This window comes from Ochotona princeps, chromosome 3 (genome assembly GCF_030435755.1).
Source record: "Ochotona princeps isolate mOchPri1 chromosome 3, mOchPri1.hap1, whole genome shotgun sequence".
Lineage (NCBI taxonomy): Eukaryota > Metazoa > Chordata > Mammalia > Lagomorpha > Ochotonidae > Ochotona > Ochotona princeps.
The window spans coordinates 103,421,730-103,439,533 of NC_080834.1; the positions used below are offsets into that span (position 1 = coordinate 103,421,730).

The following is a 17,804-nucleotide window of genomic DNA, read 5'->3' on the forward strand; positions in this document are numbered from 1 at the left end:
CTGCATTTTTATGCTCTCATGTATATTAATTTCCACACAGAGAGAAAATGTGATATTTGTCTGACTTATTTCACTGAGTAGAACTGTGTTTTCTGTGTAAAAATCCATGGGTAGCCAGGAGACCATTCATTTTGTATAGAAAAATTTTGCCCTAGGACAGTAGGCATGAGGTGTTTGAGAGGTTGGATTTAAGTGATGTGGCTGGACACCAGCAACATAGTGGAGGAGGGCCATGGCTACAGTGGAAAAAAAGCTGAAATCATGTGTGGGGAATATTGCTGGGGCCATTTGTACTTTGAGGTGGAGCATCTGTGTAGGGGAGCAGCAGGAAGGAAGACTGAGAAGTTGCCCCCTTCAGTACCAAAGCAGGAAGTTCGAATACAATGAAGGTATGCAAGAAAGCAGCTGCTGGAAGGTTTGAAACAGAGAAGTAGCAGATCCTGGAAGATCTCTTCACAAATTAGCCAGACCTAAGACTGTTGGGCCTGGACCAATGTAGAGCAGTAGGAATTGAAAGAGACAGCATCAAACGTTCAGATGGAAGAATTTGTGTTTTTTTTTGTTTGTTTGTTTTTTGTTTGTTTGTTTTTAAGATTTATTTATTTTTATTACAAAGTCAGATATATAAAAAGGAGGAGAGATAGAGAGGAAGATCTTTGGTCCGATGATTCACTCCCCAAGTGGCCACAATGGCCGGTGCTGCAGCGATCTGGAGCCAGGAGCCAGGAACTTCTTTCCAGGTCTCCCACGTGGGTGCAGGATCCCAAAGCTTTGGGCCATCCTCCACTGCTTTCCCAGGCCACAGGCAGGGGGCTGGATGGGAAGTGGAGCTGCCGGGATTAGAACCGGCGTCCATATGAGATCCCAGGGCTTTCAAGGCGAGGACCTTAGCCGCTAGGCCACGCCGCCGGGCCCTCAAATGGAAGAATTTGGCAGCAGTGTAGTGACTGTAAGATGTGGAAACCCAAGAAGAACGAGGCAAGGATAGCCAGTTTCGAACCTGGATGAAAAGAGGAGCAGTGCTCATCTCAGGAAGGTTCCCAGTTCAGGAGGGACGGTGATTTGTTGACCCAGCATGTTCATGCTCAGTTGTGAGGAGAGCATCCACCTTGGAATGACTAAGCAGAGTTCTAAGTTCAAGGCTAGACACAGCTGTGGGCCGGAGCATTGAGTGGGCTGGAACATCAAAATGATGATTGCAATGCCGGGAGCTGATGAAATGACCTGGACCTGCAAGCTGTGCTCCACCCCACACAACTTTTAATTTCCGGTTTGTAGGCTAGGCTTTAGCCAATGCCATACTCATGTCATAACATAACTAATTTCTTGTGTTTCTGCAGGCTGTTACAGTCTCAAAAGTACTTTCACATTTACTTAGTCATTGTTACATCCTGATACCCAGTGATTAGCTCAGACAGTCAAGATTTAGTGACTAGAAGACCATAGAGGTGATCAATGGCACATTTACATTTAAACCAGAACTTCTCTGTACAAATTCATTGCATTTTTTTAGTTTAAGAGTTTGTTGTTGGGCCTGGCGGCGTGGCCTAGCGGCTAAAGTCCTCGCCTTGAACACCCTGGGATCCCATCTGGGCGCCGGTTCTAATCCCGGCAGCTCCACTTCCCATCCAGCTCCCTGCTTGTGGCCTGGGAAAGCAGTTGAGGGCGGCCCAATGCATTGGGACACTGCACCCATGTGGAAGACCCGGAAGAGGTTCCAGGTTCCTGGCTTCGGATCGGCGCAGCACCAGCTGTTGCGGTCACTTGGGGAATGAATCATCGGACGGAAGATCTTCCTCTCTGTCTCTCCTCTTTGTATATCTGGCTGTAATAAAATGAATAAATCTTTAAAAAAAAAAGAGTTTGTTGTTATTGTTGAGGGAGAAATGTCTGAAATATCCTTTAAGCTTAAATATCAAAAACTCCATTTAGAAAAAGTTTAAAATTCACCTTTACTGAAACCTACCTCACAGGTATTTTTCTAAAATATGTATCTCCAGGGAACTAAACATGTAATATTCCTTTAAACAGATGGTTATGTTAAGATTGGAAATGAGATTTGTGGCTTCTCGGTTATTAAATAAATGTTTTCTAATTTTTATTCCATTTTTTTCCCCTTTTCTATAAAGATGTAACCATAGCTGTAACATATAATCATGATGGGTCATACAGCATGCAGGTAAGCCAATGGTTTTGTTCCACAGTTCAGAGCTCAATCTGACCTCTCTATTATTCAGTTGGGTCTTTTTTCACTCTGTGATTTGTCATAAGCCTTTGACTGTGATGACATGACTGTAGAAGGGCAGTCAGTTCCTTTATCCAGAAGTCTGGGTTTGAGTCCTGTCTCTGCTTCTATTTCAGTCACCTGCTAATGCACACCCTAGGAGTGACCCATTTGTTCACTCTTCAAATAGCTCTGATGGTCAAGGATGCACTGGGTCAAAACCAGGAATCAAAAACTCCGTCTGGGTCTCCCATGTAGCTGCAGCGGTCCAAGCACTTGGGCCACTTTCTGATACCTTCCCATGTATCTCCTTCTTTGTAAATCTGCCTTTGCAATAAAAATAAATAAGTGTTTAAAAAAATAGTCAAGTAAAATTTATGTCCTGTTATGAAAATCATTAACTTCATGTGTTCTCTAAAAGGGCATTGAGGGGTAGGTATTATGACACAGCTTGGTTCACTCCCCCAAATGGCTACAACTGCTAGAGCTGAGCCAATCTCAAGCCAGGAGCTTTCTGCTAGGTCTCCCATGTGGGTGCAGTATCCTAATGGCTTGAACCATCTTCCACTGCTTTCCCAGGCCACAAGCAGGGAGCTAAAGGGGAAGTGGAGTAGTCAAGATATGAAGACATGAAGACATGAACTAGTACCCATATGGGATACCAGCATTACAGATGGAGGATTAGCCAGTGAAGCCGTCATGCTGGCCCCTGGGGAAAAAATATTTTAAAATATTATATAGTTATATATGGTTCTGATCTTTTTATTACTGACTTTTGCATAGGAAAATTAAATTTGACTTGTATGCTCAGCAATGAGAGCTAAGATGAAATGTACTGAGATGAATCTTTTTGTAAAAATTTCTTTATTTTTATTGCAAAATCAGATATTCAGAGAGGCGGAGAGACAGAAAGGAATATTTTCCATCCATTGATTCACTCCCCAAGTGGCCGCAGTGGCTTTAGCTGCGCTGATCCAAAGCTAGGAGCAAGGAGCCGCCTCAGGGTCTCCCACGCGGGTGCAGGGTCCCAAAGCTTTGAGCTGTCCTTGACTGCTTTCCCAGGCCACAAGCAGGGAGCTGGATGGGAAGTGGGGACACTGGGACACAAACCGGTGCCCATATGGGATCTCAGTGGTTGCGAGGCTAGGATTTAGGCACTGGGCCATTGCGCTGGGCCCTCTCCATTTTATGTATTACCTGTTGAAGTTACCAGCAGTGAAGAATTGATTCTGATTTCATTAACTCTGTGGGGATGTTGTTAATTTTAAATATATTTTTCTGGGTGTTTTTTTTTTTTTTTTTCAGATTGAAGATAAAACTTTCCACGTCCATGGTAAACTTTCTAGTGATGGAGGCTGCACTTACCTGAAGTGTTCTGTTAATGGAGTTGCCAGTAAAGCCAAGCTGATTATCCTGGAAAACACTGTTTACCTATTTTCCTTGGTAACGTTTCTTCTTTATAAGATCTTAGGGTTTAGGAGGAAATTACTTGACCAGAGGGATTTCACTAAGTGAGATGAGCCAGCTCCTGCTTCCTCCCTCCCTGACCCGACCGCGCCCCTCCAGGCCTTTGCCAGATCCCTGCTGTCTCTAGCTCTTGCTTCCTTGTACTCTAATGGATTCTCATGGATAGATATTTTCTGCACAAGTCTACTTACAGTCTACTTGCCAGAGAGGACCTCCTGGCTCAGGGCTTGGTTGCCTGAATGCCATGTCCTCCTTTCAGTTGGAGTAATTTTAAAGGAGGCGACCACTGGGAGAGATGTCTGTGGACCAGATGTCCGTCATGGGGAAGGTGGCCAGTGGGAAGGTGGCTGCATCTAGTAGTGGTTCCTGGGCCATCAAAGGATTGCCACGGCTGGGTGTGCATGGGTTTGGTTAGGAGCCAGCTTCCCAGGGAGTCTTTCACACACTGTCCTGACAGAAGGAGAACCAGTGGTCAACTTCATTGTGACCTCCTTGAAGACTGTCACGTTCTGAAACTGTCTTGCACAGTCTTCAATACTGTGGTAGTTACGGACTCCGGGATGATTGCATTTGACCAGGCCTTCCTTTCCATTGTCAGTTATGCTGTAACGCTAGGGTAGTGGAGGCAGTGTGAGGTAAGGAGCCTGAGTTCTAGACTGTGATGTTGCTGTAGTTCAAGTTCTGGCCTTGCCACTTAGCAGAGAAGTGGCCTTGGACTTCAGCTTCCCCACCTATAAGCAGGAATAGTAGCAGTGCCTACATCACTGACCTGCTTGTGATAATTAATGATATAATTTATGTAAATGTTAAGAACTGTTCCTGGCTCCTCTGTAATGGAAAAACAAGACTGGGAGGGGCTTAGTAATTCCTTCAAAGTCACAAAAGAGAGATTGGAATGCCAATATTCTAATGGCTGATGTTTAACGAAGAACATGCAAAGAATCATTGTCTCGTGTATATTAATAAAAATGTTGTAATGTTGTGTTTTTTTTCTGTTTACAGGAAGGGAGTATCAAGTTTGACATTCCAGTACCCAAATATCTATCTTCAGTGAGCTCAGAGGGGCCTCAAGGAGGTGCTGTCGCTCCTATGACAGGAACCATTGAGAAGGTAACCATATGACATTTGTAGAATGTTGTCTAATAAGGCCTAATAAATGATACTTTGTTGAGTTTAGTCCATCTTAAGAAAGCAAGAGAATTTATTATAGAATCAAATTCAATGATATATAATTTTCAGTGGAAAAACTGACTTATGATGAAAACCATGGTTTTGGGAGGTAGAAATTTGCATCAAAGTACAAACAATCCAATTTATTTTGCTACAGTTAAAATGGCACATTCACCAACTATTACCCACAAAAACTGTCCTATCATGAAACAGTGACATTTTTTTCTAATAGGCATATTTGCATCTGTGTTAAAATAGCATTTGAAGAGCTGATACTGGTGAACAGTGTGGTTGGGAGTTGAAAGCAGTACACATTCAGACTGTAACAAAAAGCCGTAGACTAAATTACTTGTAAGCAGAAATTTGTCATGAGTAGCTCTGTATGTCAGGAAAGCAAAATCAAGACACTAGTAGACTCATTGTCCAATGGGAGTCTGGTGTCCTCAATGGCCACCTTTTCCCAGTCACCTCACCTGCTGGTTGAGGCCAGGGATCTCTCAAAAGGAAGAATCCCATTCACAAGGGCTGTCCTCCTGATCTAGTCACCTCTCCGCTGCCTCTCCAGTTGCCATCCACATGAATTCTAAGGTGACATCCATGACATGTATATGGAGCTTCAGTAGTGATGGATCAGTAGTCTCCCTTTACACTTTGAATACAGAGTCTTCAAATGTACTTACATCACAAACATTAAACTGTATGTTCTTGGTACCAAAAAAAAAAAAAAAATTAGAGGATGGGGCCCAGGGCTGTGGCCCAGCAGCTAACATCCTCACCTTGAATGTGCCGGCATCCCGTATGGGCATTGGTTCTAATCCCGGCAGCTCAACTTCCCATCCAGCTCCCTGCTTGTGGCCTAGAAGGGCAGTCAAGGACGGACCAAAGCTTTGGGAACCTGCACCCATGTGATAGACCTAGAAGTTCCTGGCTACTGGCTTGAGATTGATGCAGCGCCAGCCATTGCGGTCACTTGGGGAGTGAATCATCAGATGGAAGATCTTCCGTTCTGTCTCTCCTCCTCTCTGTATATCTGACTTTGCAATAAAAAATTAAATCTTTGGGCCCAGCGGCGTGGCCTAGCGGCTAAAGTCCTCACCTTGAACGCACCGGGATCCCATATGGATGCCGGTTCTAATCCCGGCAGCTCCACTTCCCATCCAGCTCCCTGCTTGTGGCCTGGGAAAGCAGAGGAGGACGACCCAAAGCTTTGAGACCCTGCACCCGCGTGGGAGACCCGGAGGAGGTTCCTGGTTCCCGGCTTCGGATCAGCGCAGCACCGGCCATTGCGGCTCACTTGGGGAGTGAATCATCAGACGGAAGATCTTCCTTTCTGTCTCTCTTCCTCTCTGTATATCTGACTTTGTAATAAAATAAATAAATTTTTTTAAAAATTAAATCTTTAAAAAAATCAGAGGATAAAGAGGAGATAATACTTTTTTAAATAGTAGAGGAAGAAGAGGGAAAGAGAAGCATGAAGTAGTGGAGAAGTTGCTAACATTTAACTAGGGGTGATTCACCCACTGTTCCCCCCTGGAGATAATTGCCCCCAATGCAGTCTGGGCTCACAGACTTGGATCTGCTTCAGTTCCTTCATTCTCAGTACCTGCAGACCTCGTGTAGTGTGGGCATATCCGTCCAGAGTGTTCACCTTTTACATATGTGCAGATGCACAGGTTCCCTACTGTTGACCTCCAGATGCAGACCCCGGATTGCATCAGCTTGCACAGAGCATCACCTGGGGGGAAGTGATGTGGGGGACTTTTAGGGTGGGTCCCACTTCTCACAGTTTTAGCTATGCACACTGACTTCAAACCTAATTTCTCAGGGAAATGTTTCCAAAAATTCTTTGGTAACTACATTAAACAAAATGATAGTATGATTATTTAAGACATATGAATTTATTTAAGCCTATAAAAAGGAAAACAAGTCTTTTTTGTTGCAATCGAGTTTTTAATGACTATTTCATTCATTTTTTTAAACCACTTTTTTCCTCCAGAGCTAAACTCTTTTTTTTTTTTATTACAAAGTCAGATATACAGAGGAGGAGAGATAGAGAGAAAAATCTTCCATCCGATGATTCACTGCCTAAGTCACCGCAACGGCCAGTGCGTGCCGATCCGGAGCCGGGAGCCAGGAACTTCTTTCCAGGTCTCCCACAGGGTGCAGGGTCCCAAAGCTTTGGGCCGTCCTCCACTGCTTTCCCAGGCCACAAGCAGGGAGCTGGATGGGAACTTGGACTGCCAGGATTAGAACCAGTGCCCATATGGGATCCCGGTGCATTCAAGGCGAGGACTTTAGCTGCTAGGCCATGCCGCCGGACCCTGACTATTTCATTCATATATGGTACATTTTTAAGTAATTGCAGGTCATTAAATCTGTAGTAACCTAAAAATCTGTATTAGCCATTCATTTGACAAAGGTATAAAATTAGGTTTTATAAAACTATGTTTACAGAAACACTGATACACAGAAACTTTTCTTTCTTTTTAATTTTAGCTTCCACAAAGAAGGGAGAACATGCAGTATTTGTCTTTCTGAGTCTGGCTCATTTCACTCTACATGATGTCTTTCAACTGAGTCCATTTTATTGCAAGTGGTAGAATTTCATTCTGTGGGCAGGATTGGGGAGCTAAGTGATGCCACCCCCTACAGTGCAGGCAGTGCCTCACTGACCTGGACCTCTCAGCTTCCGCTCTGCATGTTTACAGGTCAGCTCTGTGGGTTTCAGATCTCTGTGTTCAAGATACTAACCTCTCATTGTGAATCTCTAGGTGTTTGTGAAAGTTGGGGACAAAGTGAAGGCTGGAGATTCCCTCATGGTCATGATCGCCATGAAGATGGAGGTGAGTGAGATCGCAGGCTCTTTTGCCAAAGGAACCATGAGAACTGGTCCTTTCCCTTACTGTGTCAGCTAATACCGTTTTAAATATAGAGAGCCGTGGGTTAACTAAGCATTGACTTCAGAAAATGAAACTTAATGATCTTTGTTTTCAGTAGGTTTTCATCAGAATTTGGTGAAGGTACACCTATCATTTCTGATGATGTCATTGTCAATAGCTTGAAATTAGGAAGTAACCTGACTGGACGTTTCCACTATTACTGTTTTCTAAGGCTGAATTCTAAAAATTCCAAGCATCGATTTCGAAGTAAAAACCTCAGATTAAATTGAATTAGCTGGGGCTTGGCGCGATAGTGTAATGGTTAAGGTCCTCACCTTGAACGCGCCGGGATCCCATATGGGCGTCGGGTCTAATCCCGGCAGCTCAACTTCCCATCCAGCTCCCTGCTTGTGGCCTAGAAGGGCAGTCAAGGACGGCCCAAAGCCTTGGGACTCTGCACCTGCGTGGGAGACCTGGAAAGAAATTCCTGGCTCCTGGCTCCTGGCTCCTGGCTCCTGGCTCCGGATTGGTGCTCCTGGCTCCTGGCTCCTGGCTCCGGATTGGTGCAGCACTGGCCGTTACGGCCACTTGGGGAATGAATCATTGGATGGAAGATCTTTCTCTCTGTCTCTCCTCCTCTTTGTACATCTGCCTTTCCAATAAAAGCAAATAAATCTTAAAAAAAAAAAAAAAAAAAAGATAAATTAAACTAGCTGGGCAGGATTCTAGGCTTCTAGGTGGTTGGAAATTGCGGATCAGTGCTTATCAGCCCTGGTCAGCTGTTAATGGTTACCTGGGAAACTTCTATGAACAAATTCTCTAACTCAGTGGAAATCAGCTGCCCAGGATCAGGGCCCAGAAATCAGTACTTTTTGTCTCAGGTGAGATTCTAATGTGAAACTGAAGTTGGATTAGGAGGCTCTAACCTGACCACGTCCCTGGATGGGTTCTGGGTGTTTCCCAGCATTGTCTCCTTCAACCTGCAAATATACCATGAAAACATTACTATTGTCCTATATCTTCATGAGGTTTAAAAAATTAAGAATTTTAATTAAAAGTTTTATTTAATAAATTTAAAATAATAAAAAGTTGAGCAGACTTGATAGACCAGAAAACATCAAAAACAATTGATTGTAATTGTCACTTTTCCTCTTCCTTGGTTTTCTATCCTCATTGGTATTTCCATTTGTGTTTTTGCAGCATACCATAAAGTCACCAAGAGACGGCACCATAAAGAAAGTCTTCTACCAAGAAGGTTCTCAAGCCAACAGACACACTCCCCTGGTCAAGTTTGAGGAGGAGGAAGCTGACAAAAGAGAAGCAGAGTAAACCCCAAAAAGAAATGGCCAGTTCCGCACTTTCTTAGCCCTGTCTGGAAAAATAAAATGCCTCCTGCTTTGCTGGGGTTCCTATAAGGAGCAGTTTCTACTAAATGATGGTGTGATTGTGTTAAAACCCTTTCATATTTAGGAACCATGCACTTGAGTCACAAATAAAATATGATCTCAAAATATTTTAGACTAATAAAATTGATTTACACTTTTTCTATTTGAGGTGGATGTTGCCTTGATTACAAAGTGGGCAAAAGTTATGTTTCTGCATAAGTTAGAGAAAAAAAGGAAGAAGGGGGATTCAGGGAGAGAAGAATATGATTATCTTAAAATGCACCTGCAAAATACATGAAATCTATTCTTAATATTTTAAATAAAAATAAAGCATGAATAAAAGTAGATGTGGTTGGGCCCGGGGGCATGGCCTAGCGGCTAAAGTCCTCGCCTTGAACGCCCCGGGATCCCATATGGGCGCCGGTTCTAATCCCGGCAGCTCCACTTCCCATCCAGCTCCCTGCTTGTGGCCTGGGAAAGCAGAGGAGGACGGCCCAATGCATTGGGACCCTGCACCCGTGTGGGAGACCTGGAAGAGGTTCCAGGTTCCCGGCATTGGATCGGCACAGTACTGGCCGTTGTGGTCACTTGGGGAGTGAATCATCGGACGGAAGATATTCCTCTCTGTCTTTTCTCCTCTCTGTGTATCTGATTTTGTAATAGAAATAAATTTTTTTAAAAAAAAGTAGATGTGGTTCCTGCTTCAGATTTTGTTTTTCATTTTATTGGAAAGTCAGATGTACAGAGAGGAGGAGAGACAGAAAGATCTTCTGTCCGATGGTTCACTCCCCAGGAGGCTGCAGTGATCCAAGCTGCTCCAATTGGAAGCCAGGAGCCAGGAGCCTTTCCAGGTCTCCCACACGGGTGCAGGGTCCCAAGGCTTTGGGCCGCCTCCTTCAGGTTTTACACATGTGCTACTTTTTAGGAAAGTGGGTAGCAGCTTGATGAAAATATGTTTGGAAAAATCAAGGTCATTTACACCCTAATGAGTTACTTTCCAGTTACAGTCATGGTAACGATGGATAGTAGCATCCATCAGACAGATGCCACAGAACACAACTCAACCAAGGTTTTTTTTTTTTTTTTTTTTTTTTTTTTTCTTTTTTTTTTTTTTATTATTATTATTATTAATTTCATTGCATTATGTGACACACATTTTTTTTTTTTTTTGCACTGGAATTCCCCCCGCCCCTCCCCAAACCCTCCCCCTCCCACAGTGGATTGCTCCACCCCGCTGTATTTCCATAGTTCAAACTCAGTTGAGATTCTTTCATTGGAGGTTTTGACCAATCGTAAAGTCCAGCATCTAATTGTCCTGGCAAATTCAACGGCTTCCTGGTGAGACCATCTCTGGTCCAAAGGCAGAACCAGCAGAGTATCATCCCAATCAAGTAAAAAACTCAACCCAATATTTACAACCATTTACAGCATTATGGCATTAATTGACATGGTATTGATTAACCAATATGTTACTAGGAAAATGCATGTTCTCGACCACAACCTGTGACTTCCCCATAGACATTTCAACTTTGGTTTACATTCAACCATGGTCTATATACCTTAAAATGGCTATAGATTGCTATTCAGCTGTCTCTTGTCTTTTTCAATGTTAGTATTTAGCATTTTATAGCATTGAAGCGTGATTTTGCTGAACCTGGCTGTTTTTCGGGTAGTCCAACTCTATAACTTTAACAGGACAAATGTCAACAGTTCAGGTGAATATTTTTGGGAGGGGTGTGCAGAGAAATCCTCAACACCCCAGAGAGGAGTATCTGATCCAGACCAGGCTGGAGGGCTAGCTCCGCCCCTCAGCCATAAGCTGCAGGTGGGGCGAGTGGGGGAGGGACTGGAACCTTGCTGGCCTAGAGGAGGCTGGCTGCCCCTCAGGGCTGGGGCGGCCCTGGGGGAGCGGCCCAGCCAAGCCGGACCCGAGAACGAGGAGCCAGCATGCTAAGACCACCGCCACAAGGCAGTGGGGGGGTCCCTGGCTATCTCCCAGGCCCAAGTGCTACCGCTTCCCCCAGGGTAAGCCTGCTACAAGGGAACCTCCAGACCAGGCTGGAGGGCTAGCTCCGCCCCTCAGCCATAAGCTGCAGGTGGGGCGAGTGGGGGAGGGACTGGAACCTTGCTGGCCTAGAGGAGGCTGGCTGCCCCTCAGGGCTGGGGCGGCCCTGGGGGAGCGGCCCAGCCAAGCCGGACCCGAGAACGAGGAGCCAGCATGCTAAGACCACCGCCACAAGGCAGTGGGGGGGTCCCTGGCTTGGGGCGGCCAGTGCACCAAATGGTGCCAGGCTCTGCCTGCTGGCCGCCCCGCGGCCAGCTACAGAGTTTTTACGATCAGAAAAAGCTTCCCTGTAACACTCTTGAATAGCGCCAGCCTTTGTATGGGATAGAAATGAATTTCTGTTTTTTCCCAGCAATGGTAAACATAAACACTGTGGGAGTATTAGAATTTTGACATGAAGGCTTGAATGAGAGTACCCATAAGAACTAGTATAACCAGATTGGGTTGCCAACCAAGCCGGGACCCAGAAACTTGAGTGTCCTAGTTGGGAGGTGGTGGGCATCTTCCTCCTGGGTAACTACCCCTCTGATGGACACGGAACCAAGATAGGGGTGGGATTGCTTAATAGAGATGCTTATGCCAGTTTTTATCTGGGCTGTGTGGAGGGCTGGTCGGGTCGAGTCTGGCATCAAAATGCATCAATAATTTCCAGAGTTTGATGGGGGGCGGGACAGACTGGACAAGACAGCAGTAAAGTTTTTTATGTATGTCTGATTGCTCCCAAATAATCTCTTTCTACTACTAGAATTCATCACATGCTCATGAAGCAGACGATGGCATCATTTTTCCCAAAAGAATTCTGTGTTTCCTTTTAATTAAGCATGTGTTGGTTACTCAGCTGCCCATTATTTTACCAGGGTGCTATACTCTGGTGTTGATGATGTTGTTGTGGTTGTGATGATGTGGCTGTTATGAAATGATGTCAATGCAGAAAACAGTAACATTATTCCAACCCCAAACAGCCTGTATCTCAAGCAATAAGACATTGTGAAGTAACCAATGAACCAACAATCGATATGAGTCAGATTGCTTATGATCTACATCAAGAATTGTAAAACCTAACAAACTTGTAAAGCCCTATGACACGTGGAAATGGGGAGGGAGGGCAGAGAAATCTTACATCACCCCAGTAGGTGTGAGGAAGACGGGGGAAACATAACCCATCAGGATCATAACTGGTAACTCATAGAAAGCAGTCTCGAGTCAGCATTAGACAATAGCAAAACTACAAAGACATGTGGAGGGAATCAGGAGCAATCCTAACAACCTCTTAACAGGAGGTCATACGCATAGAGTCGGTGGCGGACCCTAGAGCGGAGCAGGGGGACAGGAGGAGGCTTGTGTCCCAACCCTGAAGACTCCCGGAGCCTCACCAAGGACTATCAGTACGACCACCGAGGACTACATCCCTACTGCCAAGGAGACCACGGGAGAAAAGGAGTGCCTTCGGAGGCCAGGAACTCTGAGGTCGCCCACCCCCATTTGGATCTACAATATGGGATGGAAGAAGCCCAATTCCTGCCTTGCAGGATTCAGGGACATCGGTGCGACAGCCAGGATCCCTGGACGGTCCGCGGAAACACAAGAACAGTAAGCTTCCTTCGGAACTAGGGAGGGGAGCTTCCTCTGGCCCTTGCCTGCTTCCAACTTTGGGTCCCCACTCTCTTTTATAAGGACCATCAGGATTGCTCCAGAAACCTCTCATAATAAACACGAACAAACAAGTTAGAATAGACAGACAGAGAACAGATGGGAAGGCTTGGAAGCAGACAGGAAGTGGCCAGCCGGGATGCACTTGTGACTCACTGGGTGGGACACAAAGATCAACCAAGGTTTTGTTTTGCCACGGAGTAACTTATTGGGCAGTTTATAGTCATGGATGTTTGTTTCTAGTTTTTGATTGGAAAGTTCCTATCTAGATAGCATTTTTCTCTATTGTACTTTATAAGCTCATTAAAAAAATAAATGTGGGCCCAGCGCAGTAGCCTAGCGGCTAAAGTCCTCACCTTCAACGCCCCGGGATCCCATATGGGCGCCGGTTCTAATCCCGGCAGCTCCACTTCCCGTCCAGCTCCCTGCTTGTGGCCTGGGAAAGCAGTTGAGGACGGCCCTAAACCTTGGGACCCTGTACCCTCATGAAAGACCCAAAAGAAGCTCCTGGCTCCTGGCCTCAGATCGGTGCAACTCCGACAATTGCAGTCCCTTTGGAGTGAATCATTGGACAGACAATCTTCCTCTCTGTCTCTCTTCCTTTGTGTATATCTGCCTTTCCAATAAAAGTAAATAAATCTTTAAAAAAATAAATTAAAATTGCATGTATGAGTATGTATGAGTTATATGATAAATTTTTAAAATTTATACAAAGACTGGATAAAATTATAACACTGAACTTCTAAATATGTTTTGCTGGGAACATTTTGTTCATTAACAAAAACAAAAAGACTTTAGAATTGTATTTGTTTGCTTTTGTCTAACTTATTTTGTTACCAGCACTTAATGCACCCCTCTGCATTTTCATGTATGCTTTGCAGCATCAATTATTTTTTTTAAACATTTATTGGGCCCGGCGGTGTGGCCTAGCGGCTAAAGTCCCCGCCTTGAAAGCCCCGGGATCCCATATGGGTGCCGGTTCTAATCCCGGCAGCTCCACTTCCCATCCAGCTCCCTGCTTGTGGCCTGGGAAAGCAGTTGAGGACGGCCCAATGCATTGGGACCCTGCACCCACGTGGGAGACCCGGAAGAAGTTCCTGGTTCCCGGCATCGGATTGGTGCGCACCGACCCGTTGCGGCTCACTTGGGGAGTGGAGCGTCGGATGGAGGATCTTCCTCTCTGTCTCTCCTCCTCTCTGTATATCCGGCTTTCCAATAACAATAAATCTCGGACCAAAGATCTTCCTTTCTGTCTCTCCTCTCTGTATATCTGACTTTGCAATAAAAATAAATAAATGTTTATTTATCTTTTTAAAGATTTATTGTTATTGGAAAGCCGGATATACAGAGAGGAGGAGAGACAGAGAGGAAGATCCTCCATCCGACGCTCCACTCCCCAAGTGAGTGCAACGGCCGGTGCACGCCGATCCGAAGCCGGAAACCAGGAACTTCTTTCCAGGTCTGCCACACAGGTTCAGGGTCCCAAAGCTTTGGGTCGTCCTCTCCTGCTTTCCCAGGCCACAAGCAGGGAGCTGGATGGGAAGTTGGGCTGCCGGGATTAGAACCGGCGCCCATATGGGATCCCAGTGTGTTCAAGGCGAGGACTTTAGCCGCTAGGCCACGCTGCCAGGCCCTGCAGCATCAATTATTTGTCAAATTGTGTCTTCAGTGAATTTATAAAGCTGTGTTATTTGTGGAAAATACAAAAAAATAAATAAATAAATAAAAGATGGTCTCTGTAAGATAACTAATTTAACCTGCAAAAGCAAAACATAATCATGTCAAAAGTTAAGTTATGTCAGAAGGTGAAATCCTGGTTTTGTCCATCTCTTGACTGTGGTCCAGGCAGTGGCAAGAAAGGTACCAGTGGGAGTACTAAAATTGGAAGTGCTGAGTTCTCAAATAAATCTGATTACGCAGCCCAGTTAGAATGTCCACTTCCCCAACAAGGAAACCTGAAATTCAATCTCTCCCAAGATGTGGGTGGAGGTGAAGCCGGCTGTCATGGCTGTGCCGGAAGTAGGTATTTTAGGAGCCAGGATGAGGGAGGCTTCTCTAGGCTGGTTTTATGATCAGTGTGGGTTTTGCAAAGAAGAAACAACCAAGGGCCAGGAGTGGGGTGGGGATCAAGGACTGTGTAAGTGAAAGGAGCAGAACTGCACCAGAGAAAATAAACAAGGTGTGCTCCATGCTGAAGAGCAGATTTGCCCATCTGGGCTGGGAGGGGCTTTTGGAGGCTGCTCTGAGGGACAAGATATGGTCAGATCATAACCTGCTATGCAGTGGCAAGCCTGGATGTCAGCAAATAGTATTGACACTGAAGTATTTTTGAGATTTTGGGGGAACGTTATCTGGCTGTTGGATCTTTTTGAGAAATACTGACACCATGTCACAAGGTTGGACACTTCCATCCCGTAGAACAATGTGCAAACCCACACATGTGCCCTGAAAATGCTCATGGCTGCAACCCCTGCAATAGAAGAGCATTAGAAGCAACCAGAGTTTGTTGGCCAAGGCAGGATAAATGTGGTTTGAGCCTACTACTAACTACTGTTTAGCGACAAAATAGGTTAATAGCATCAGCAAAGCTAAATCTTGGAATCCTAATGAAAGGTGAGATAAGCATGTCCCAAGAGACTCATGTGGTCTGTTCCTACCTCTGCAGACCTCCAGAATGGACAGCTTCATCAGTATTGTCTGAATACCATGATAAAAACTATTTTCCGGGCCCGGCAGCGTGGCCTAGCAGCTAAAGTCCTCGCCTTGAACGCCCCGGGATCCCATATGGGCACCGGTTCTGGTCCCGGCGGCTCCACTTCCCATCCAGCTCCCTGTTTGTGGCTGGGAAAGCAGTCGAGGACAGCCCAAGGCTTTGGGACCCTGCACCCGCGTGGGAGACCTGGAGGAGGTTCCAGGTTCCCGGCTTCGGATCGGCACAGCACTGGCCGTTGTGGTCACTTGGGGAGTGACTCATCGGATGGAAGATCTTCCGCTCTGTCTCTCCTCCTCTCTGTATATCTGACTTTGTAATAAAATAAATAAATCTTTTAAAAAAAACACTATTTTCCCAAAGGCAATGAAAAATTCAAAATTAAAGATCGGGATTACCCTGGACATTGTGCAAGGGTTGGGATAAGCACAGCTAATGCTCTAGGTGTTGCACTGGGCAGTTGATGGGTTATAGTCATAGTTATGAATTTTGGCTTCATAAAGAACAATAAGCAGGCCAGATGGGGGAAGGAAAAGCCTGAGACTGGAGAACCAGCTACAAGACAGGGCTTAGATATTAAGGAATGAGGTCATAAAGAACTAAACCAGCTAGATCAGGGCTTTTTAAACTATATTTAGGGCCCGGTGCGATAGCGTAGTGATTAAAGTCCTCGCCTTGTGCGTGCCGGGATTCCATATGGGCACCGGTTCTAATCCCAGCAGCCCCACTTCCCATCCAGCTCCCTGCTTGTGGCCTGGGAAAGCAGTTGAGGATGGCCCAAGGCACTGGTACCCTGCACCCGCGTGGGAGACCTGGAAGAAGCTCCTGACTCCTGGCTTCAGATCAGCTCAGCTCCAGCCGTTGTGGCCACTTGGGGAGTGAACCATCAAACGAAAGATCTTCCTCTCTGTCTCTCCTCCTCTGTATATCTGCCTTTCCAATAAAAATAAATAAATCTTTAAAAAAAAAACCATGTTTAGTAACAGACTTACTCCCCCTTCTGAAACAAAACATTGTTTTAAAAAGGGACAAGCAAACATGTTCATTCGCATGAAAATTCCAGGTTGCTCAGCAGGACAGGATAGAGCTCTAGGTTTTGTCCAGTGACAATGTGGAGGATCTGTGCATGGAGGCACACTAGCCCAGCCACTCCATATTGGAGAGAATCTTTCTTTGAGGAACATCACCAGATGTGAAGTGTGAATTCCTTTGCGCAGGAGTGCATTTGTGTATCCTAGTCACTTTCACTTACAAGACTTTCCACCAGGGCCTCTGGAGACAGACAGATGCAAGATACAGCTCTTTTCTGTTCTCACTGCCTAAGGGGAAATGGAACCTAACTATATAGAAACACTGTAACTGACAGTGTTAGCCCTGTGCAGTAGATGCTGTGTAGGGCTGGGTGGGTAGGGTGATAAATTCTGTGGGTCAGGATGCTGAGGGACACCCTGCCATTTGAACTGGGTTTGGAGGATAGGCATTTGCCAGATGGAGAAAGCAGATGAGAAGGGCAGGCATTGTGGGCAGAGGGACTGGCATGGCTGATGGTAAGAGTAAGACAGGGAAGCACCACAAGTGTTTGGGACATTGAGTGATTCAGCACAGGCTGGAGTGCAAGGGTCACAGCAGAGAGGGAGGGACGGAGGAAGCCACTGCTCATTAGAGAGGGAGATCTTCCTGTCCCACAAAGACTGACTGCTGGAGGCAGTGGGGAGTCCCTGGGGATTTTCCCAAGTTTCATTGTGTGCTGTCCACCGTCTGGAGCACAGATTGGTGATGCAAGGCAGTCCAAAAGTGACCTCAACTGTGAGGCCTGGGATGGGGAGTGGTCATTAGAACATCTTGACTCAAAAGTAGTTCTTCATTTGGCTAATGAGTTAAGATCCATTTGTATGTGGGGACCCGAGCAGAACAGAGTCCCGCAATTAGAAATAGCAGTTTGCTGCTGCCTTCTGGAGTTAGCTAATGAGGCCTATAATCGGAGAGGTCAGTCTTCTGTAACCAAGAAAACAACGAACAGCGAATCGTAAGAGCTCTATTGGAAGAACCCAGAGCATTGTAGTCAAAGCTGCTTTGGAGCTAAAGTTCTTGCACTTAGACACTAACTTTCTGACCTCCCGGTTGTATTGCCCTGGGCAAGTCATTTCACCTTTCTGAGCTCTGTCTATAAAACTGAGGTGGCAGCCAGACATTACACGATTGTTTTGGAGGTCAAATAAGAAAATGCAGATATTGCCTTTAGCACTGGTCCTGG

General features: G+C 45.5%; 1 protein-coding gene across 1 annotated transcript in view; it reads left to right on the top strand.

Annotated features, from left to right (window-relative positions):
* Nucleotides 1-9,293, top strand: part of MCCC1 (methylcrotonyl-CoA carboxylase subunit 1) — an 82,042-nt gene extending 72,749 nt beyond the window's left edge. The window contains exons 15-19 of the mRNA XM_058662214.1: nucleotides 2,130-2,179; nucleotides 3,530-3,667; nucleotides 4,694-4,801; nucleotides 7,633-7,704; nucleotides 8,941-9,293. Of these exons, the coding sequence (XP_058518197.1) occupies nucleotides 2,130-2,179; nucleotides 3,530-3,667; nucleotides 4,694-4,801; nucleotides 7,633-7,704; nucleotides 8,941-9,069 (497 nt within the window). The 3' untranslated portion in view covers nucleotides 9,070-9,293. The remainder of the gene's footprint in view (nucleotides 1-2,129; nucleotides 2,180-3,529; nucleotides 3,668-4,693; nucleotides 4,802-7,632; nucleotides 7,705-8,940) is intronic.
* The last annotated feature ends 8,511 nt before the right edge of the window (nucleotides 9,294-17,804 follow it).